Source organism: Cydia fagiglandana, chromosome 2 (assembly GCF_963556715.1).
Source record: "Cydia fagiglandana chromosome 2, ilCydFagi1.1, whole genome shotgun sequence".
NCBI lineage: Eukaryota > Metazoa > Arthropoda > Insecta > Lepidoptera > Tortricidae > Cydia > Cydia fagiglandana.
In genome coordinates this window covers 14,249,090-14,256,322 of record NC_085933.1, presented here as the reverse complement: position 1 = coordinate 14,256,322, position 7,233 = coordinate 14,249,090, and the positions used below count along the sequence as shown (strand labels likewise).

The window sequence follows — 7,233 nt, the reverse complement described above, 5'->3', positions numbered from 1 at the left end:
TCTAATGGGATAAAACTGTGATAATGTTGTTTATTATAGGCATGTTTTATATCCGTCAATCCGTATATTTGTTTACGCCTATAGATTTCTCGTTTGCTGCGAGATAATTATGGACACGGTTATCAAAACTAACTTAGGGTAAGGGCCTGGAGGTGATTTCGGTTTGATAACTAATGGCGTAGTTATTACAATAAGAAAGATGTGTAACTGATTAAGTAGGTATAGGTATATAGGTACATACACACACCAGAACATACATTAACTTCATCGCATAATTAAAGAAGTACCTAAACATTTCTTTGAGGTATTGCTCGATTTATCCTTCTAATTTTGGTTAAACTCGATTCTTAACTCTGAAATTACTGCATATGACATTCAATTATGTTTATACACCTATTTGTTTCAGAAAAGTTCGAATTCCATAGAAAATTAGGGCACATCAAGACGCATAATATGTTTACAGTAGGAGGTAGTTTAGTCAGACTAGTAAATATTGATATGCCCAGCAATTCCACCAATCAATGTTGTCGAGAGAGCAATCTCACCTTGAAATATTAGGAGCCCTATCATCTAAACAATTCCAATTAATATCGGAGTTAATTTGAAACACTTTAATGTTAATTAATATTTGACGACGTCTTTAGAGAAGTATCAATGTCCAATTCTCAATTTCCTGTTCCCGATTCAGTAAAATTTCCAATATGGCTTCGGATATTTAAACAAAGATCGCGATCGGAAAAGTTAGACTTAGAATCAAAAAACAAAGTTAGCGTCTTCAAGAATAAATTGGAATTACATTTAGATTCTTTATTTGCTTTAAGAAGATACAAGTATCATGTAAATATGTAGGTATATAATAAAAATAAACTTAAATTATACATAACTTTCAAAATAAATTTAAATCATGATGTCATAAAAGACTGATAAATGTCAGTAACTAACAGAAAAAGATGTCACAGTTCAAGATAATTATTATCGTTTTAAACAACATTGTGAAACTTATATCGACCGCTATATGAACCGTGAATCACCTTTTGCATCGTTTTTAAGTCCTAACCTAAAAACACGCGCCGCAACTTTAAATTATATAAATATGTCATAGTATCGTATGCAGTAGCAAGAACGCATGTTATTTTTTCATGTTAAGTAAAAAGCATTACCTACTGAAGTTGTTTTTTTTTTTACATTTGAGACCTTTCATTTCTTCCACCTCTCGGAGTTAAATTCTGGGTGGCACAATTATTCCATAGATAAATAATTGGCAGCATTTGTCATCAATGGCCTTAGCTTAGCGAATTTAAGTTACTTTAACCACGATCATTAATACTTGAGCACTGTTCCCGGGATTGCATCGTGAATTCTTGACTCGGCTCATTTGGTATTCCTACTTCGTTAGCTACAAACAGATTACGCGTCAGATTCTCTGGTTTGTGTTTCTACTCTCGATTATCGTGAAACTAGCATTGCCCACTTCGTACGCGTGGATTATTTATTATGTTGGTAATTAATTTTTATTCTACATGAGAATTGTAAAGCAAAGAATAACAGCTGGGTTAACCTCAAGTTAACCTTGTCGCCGCCTAGTCTGGCCTAGTCAATGAAGTATTTAAGTAGTGAAGTGTCATCATTATCAATGCCAGAACACTCAAATTATTTTACACAGATAACATAACATATCTAGGTATATGCACTTTTACAAAATTTCAAGTACAACCTCATTCCAAAAAAAATTGTCGTACAGTCAACTATAAAAATATGGGTGAAGCCAACTTATTGAAAAATATGTCCCATAGTTCTTAATTCGCTGACATAAAAGCTATTGGACATATTTTTAAGATGATTTGTGCACCCATATTTATACAGTTGACTGTACCTATATACCACCCCTTTTTAACCCCCTTTTTCTATGCGGGGCAGGATGTTTCTGGAAAAACGCACAGTTGAAGATTGTCAATACAAGTGGTGAAGATAGAAATTAAATGTTGTTGCGTAGAGCGCTGGACCTGGAGCGGTGGAAAGAGGCGGCACGGATTAAATTCCTCGATCCATCATTATCATCATCATCAGCCTACTCTCATCCACTGCTGGACATAGGCCTCTCCTATTGCTCAATGGTGAGCACGATTTGCGGCAACTCTGATATTCAGACCAATCAATAATCCAGAAGCCCGGAAATGGCAATTCGCGGATGAGATTCGGTTGTAAACGTGATTTTAATATTTGGCTGTTTCTATTGATATAACTCTTAGTCGATACATGTTTTAAAAATGTAAAAAACATACGGTACATTTAAAAGCCTATTGAAGAAAATTTTGAGACTATGTACTTAGATAAAATGATACCTACACTGAGAAGGCGTTTCAGTTCATTTCAAACGCCACAAAGGCGAATCAGGCCAATTTGTTACTAAGCACGGCCCGAGGAGTTTTGATCTTCAGACCAATTAAGTATATATTTTGCTTGGAGCATAATGGTAAAATCGTTGACAGACGGATCTCAAAAAAGGATCATATGGATCGGAACACAAACCGAAGGAATAACCCGTCAATACTCTTCTCAAGCTCTTTTAGGGGTGGCATTCATATTCCAAAAATAACTCTGTAATTGTAATTGTTCTCTGTAATTTAGTTAACATTGATATTTTTTTTACTTCCGTACTAATTTTTTTTTCAGTTAATTCTTAATCAATGTTAACCATGACTATGAAATAAATGTAGAAATGAATAGAGGTACAGTTTTCTTGCGTTGTTTTTACAGCTAGCTGGCCAGCTTTAAGTTCTCTATTTGTTTTATTTTTAATAAAAAGTAAACCTACTGTTTTTACCTTAATTTTAACTGCCAATAACTTGCCATTGCAGCTTTAACCGTGACTCTTATTGAACCGTTATAGGCCACATTTTTATTATTATTAGCTAAATTACAAAGAAAGATTTAAAGCCTTCAGATTTAAACATATAAACTAATGTACCTATTATGGAAACGCCAGACAAATGATTTAATGTTACTAAACCATTGTATATATATTTTTTTATCAATTTTTACGACTCAAGGATAACTCACGTTAGACTGGGCCGTAAGCGTTTTTATGCCGGCTGAAGTGCCCGATCTAGCGTGACTCATCCTTTATGTAGCTATTATTAAAACAGGTAAGAAAGTACACTTGTATATCAGTTACCATAATTATGTGTATTACTTTTTTCAAGTAAAGTACGCATCAACAGTAAACCTACACAGGTTCTGTATGCCAGCTTGGTGAATCGCTTTGCCATTGCAGTTTTTGGTTTTAGTGCATGCGCATTCCTGCAAATCAAAACGGAAAATAAAGTTCACTTATAATAAAAACCATTAATCCTCTACACTCTCTACTACTCTACTCTATCTTACAGAGCCGCCGTCTTCGAGTACTCGAACCAATGGGGAGACACTCCTGGCTTCGGTCGAACTCTGCTCCGTTCGGCTCAGCATTGCTCCGAGCAATTATTAGGGTTGGCCCCACTTGACTTCCTTGTGCGTGCACGACCACAGATACGATAATCACTTGAATTTTGACAACCCTAAATAGCCGAAAGGGATAGTGCTATATATTAGAAAGGGATAGCATGATTCGACCCTGAATCGCTGTCAAACTTAGGGTTTGTAGGAAGTGTCCTTTCTGTACGGTAGTATCTACTATTATTTCTTCTGTGCTCGAACGATACATTCTGGTCTCGGCCACTGGAGTCACTTTTTAATAAAATCAAGTAGGTACCCTATTTTAAATTATGATACTTTACGGGTTTATCTTTAAAGTGACATTCCATTTCCAACTGCAGCGGCAATACTGTTCATTTTCTATGGAAATTGACAATGACAGCGACGCGTTTCCATAGTAAAATGAACAGTATTGCAGCTGCAGTTGGAAATGGAATGTCAATCTTAGGGTCTCCCCTAATATATCTACGCGCATTCGGCAAAAGCCGATAGGAAAAAGCTTTATGTCCACGCAATAAGAGCGAAAAAGCCGTCGACGCGTCGGCAGGCGCCGGCCGATTCGAGCCGAGCCGAACGACGACTTTTTCGCTCTTATTGCGTGGACATAAAGCTTTTTCCTATCGGCTTTTGCCGAATGCGCGTCGATATATCAGGGGAGACCCTTAGTGTGAAATCTGGGTTGACGCTTGCGGTGACAACTGACGACCAACGTAAACTAACTAGTAAAAATTAGGTTTTACTTTTTACTTACAGTAAGATTCGGTTTGGATGTAATTTGCGAAGCGTGAAGTATGGACTTGTTTGGCAGTTTTGGTTTGAGTCCTGGTGAAGTATCGTGGCAGCAGTTGTATGACCCGGAACAGAAAGTGCACCCTTGAAACTGAAAAGGAAAGAAGTTTGTCATAAACTTTTAAAACGTTGCCAGCATCTAAGAGTAGTAAAATATATCATAACATACAACAAATAGGCAGTACAGCAAATATTGTACATACTATAAATAAAAATTGGCCAAGAGCATGTCGGGTCATGCTCAGTGTAGGGTTCCGTAGTTAACATTCTGTTAGAATAGGCTTACCTATATCCCGAGAATTTTGTTTATCTATCTGTTATAATCCAAACTCAAGTTATGACGGTCCAAAAAAACGACGAATCGCTCCCAGAAAAGGTACGTAGTGCCCTTGCACTTCGCAGATACCTAGTAAGTACGAGTTATATATGCCAATAAAAATTTGTAAATTTGTTCTAGCATTCCAACAAAGTTCTATCGAAATAAATACATATTATACACTCATTAATGGATAATATACGCATGGATGTAATATTGTGAATTTACCACAGGCCTTTTTCTTCTTATCATTAAAAATTTCGGCCTCCTGAATTGGCGGCCTCCTTTGCCACACTGACAGTATTTCTTCGCCCGGCGCCGGGTGGCGGCCGCGTGGAGACGCCCTTTCACGCAGCACCAGCTGTGATGCCGCGACAACAATATACCTGACAGATTGTACTCCTCATTTAAAAGTTTAATGTTTTTTTGTATTTGATGAGAAGGCCGAATGGGACCAAAAAAGTGGCGCCGTTTCGTATCGGAGACAGTCTTATTTTGGTTTGCTGCGCCATAGAAATGGCCAATTTTAAGACTAAACAGGAGCTGAGTTTTAAATATTTTAGGTAAACATACCCGTCTCGCTAACGGAAGGGCTCCTAAAACTAGTGCGATAAGGACAAGGCGAAAAATCCTGCGTAAAAATCTCAAAAATCGAGGTTTCGTACTCGACTGTTTCCTCCTCCAAAACTTAACCAATCGTAACCAAATTTGGAATTATAAAATTATCTGTGTCGGACCGTTTTGCATTTTTGGCAAATTGATATCAGTTTTGAATACTACGCCTCCCATTGCGGCATAGTCAATGAAGCCATTTTGGCCATTTTTGAAGGCGCTAGCCTTAAAAAACAAAAATATTAAAAAAAGCAAAACGGTCCGACACAGATATTGACAATATTAATCTGTGTTGAAAAACTTATTGCTCTAGCATCAAAACCCACGGAGGAAACAATCGAGTACGTTTGTATGGAGAAATTACCACTCCTGTTGGCTCTTAATAGCTCTTCTGCACGATGGACCAACGCCGGCCACTCCAAGGGACGCATTTTGCATTAGAGGGAGCAAGTGATATTGCTATCTCATTCTACCGCATGGCTGCGTCCCTTGGAGTGGCCGGCGTTGGCCCATCGTGTAGGAGCCATAACATTTGACACCGATCCCATGTCGAAAGAAGACCGTAGCATGTGTTGAAACTGTTATTATAGAATTAATTCAACTATGTCAAAGACTTGTAAACTAAATCCTATTGAGGCAAAGTTAAATAAGACTAAACCAATGCATAGTAATGCCTCGAAGTTTAAGGTACGACGCTAGCAATCCAAGTTGGAAGATTAGCAAGTTGCGGATGCGGTGTTGGGAATGCGGCCATTTTGTATGCAGTAACAACCGCCGAGGTCGGCCATTACGTGGTCACAATATTGTGACTGGCAAATACTGGCAAAATATGGTATTTGAGTAGTAGTCAAATCAGTTTCTTTTTTTGAACAGTCAAAATGATTTTGCTACTAAGGAATTTATATGAAACACTAGCCTGTGACGTCATAATTAAATTACCTACTCTTTATAGTTTAATAGTAGTCAGAGACGCGTTGGACAGAAACCGGTGGAGACAGATCGTCCGCTCCAGATGCAACCCTGATACTGATCACGATCCTCAGACATGAGGGACCGACCAAAGAGAAATAGTTTTATACGGGTTTAAAAATAGAAATTGTGTCTAAAACTAACTGCTGTCTATGTTTTTCTATTACTTAACCGTCTGGTGGTTTATTTCATGCATGGTATAAAGTAATTTATTTTAAATACATTCAAATACCCTATATTTAATTTCGATACAAGTGCGGAAAAGAGGAAATTCGAAACGAGTGGCGATAAATTAAAACACGACCGAAGAGAATGTTTTAAATCGACAAGAGTTGCGAATTACCTATTCGCACGTGTATAAAATATTCGTGATAAATAAACAAGTAAATGCCCTTACCGGGATTCGAACCCGTGACCTCCAGCTTGTAGACAAGTTCACTTGCGAGTTTAGCGACTGGGCTTAGAGACGGTTAAATATAATTATTTGATAACTGACCGATGTACACAAACGCATTTGATATTATGAAGTACGAAACATTTACATGAAGAAAATAATTAACGAAATATAATAATTACCCATAATTAATTTGGTTATGTATGTCCAATGCTTCTGTTATTGTCACGGCATGGCCATCTAAAACTCATATGACTTTTGCTTATCCACTAGTATTTCACCCCAAACGCGATTCACTAAAAACTATATACCTACCTATAGAGTGGATTCATAGGAATGTTTTCGACGCGATTGAATAAAAAAAGTAGAAATTGAAGATAGCTGCCGTTTTTTACAATTTCGACTACTGATTTAGGTTAAAGGGCCTTTCAGATCTTCAGATATCAATTTTTATTATATGTCATGCAATGAAGAAATTCAAGATGGTGACCAATTTTTGGAACTTAAACTACGAATCAATATTAAGAGCCCTTCTGGTGCTTATATATCATAATTAAAGCAAAATGAAGAAGTTCAAGATGGCATCCATTTTTTACGATTTTGACTTGGGATTCTTGAGATAAGGAGCCGTTCATATTGACATCCCTACCACTAAAAACAATGTGGATATTTATTTCAGAAT

At 37.0% G+C, this 7,233-nt stretch overlaps 1 protein-coding gene across 1 annotated transcript; it reads right to left on the bottom strand.

Moving 5' to 3' along the window:
• Window positions 1-3,169: 3,169 nt before the first annotated feature.
• LOC134679637 (uncharacterized) lies at window positions 3,170-6,790 on the bottom strand. Its single transcript, XM_063538585.1, has 4 exons — window positions 6,734-6,790; window positions 4,805-4,962; window positions 4,223-4,351; window positions 3,170-3,300 (listed from the first exon to the last, which is right to left on the bottom strand). Exons 1-4 carry the CDS (start codon window positions 6,735-6,737, stop codon window positions 3,199-3,201), a joined length of 393 nt encoding a protein of 130 aa, XP_063394655.1. The 5' UTR covers window positions 6,738-6,790; the 3' UTR covers window positions 3,170-3,198.
• Between the last annotated feature and the right edge of the window lie 443 nt (window positions 6,791-7,233).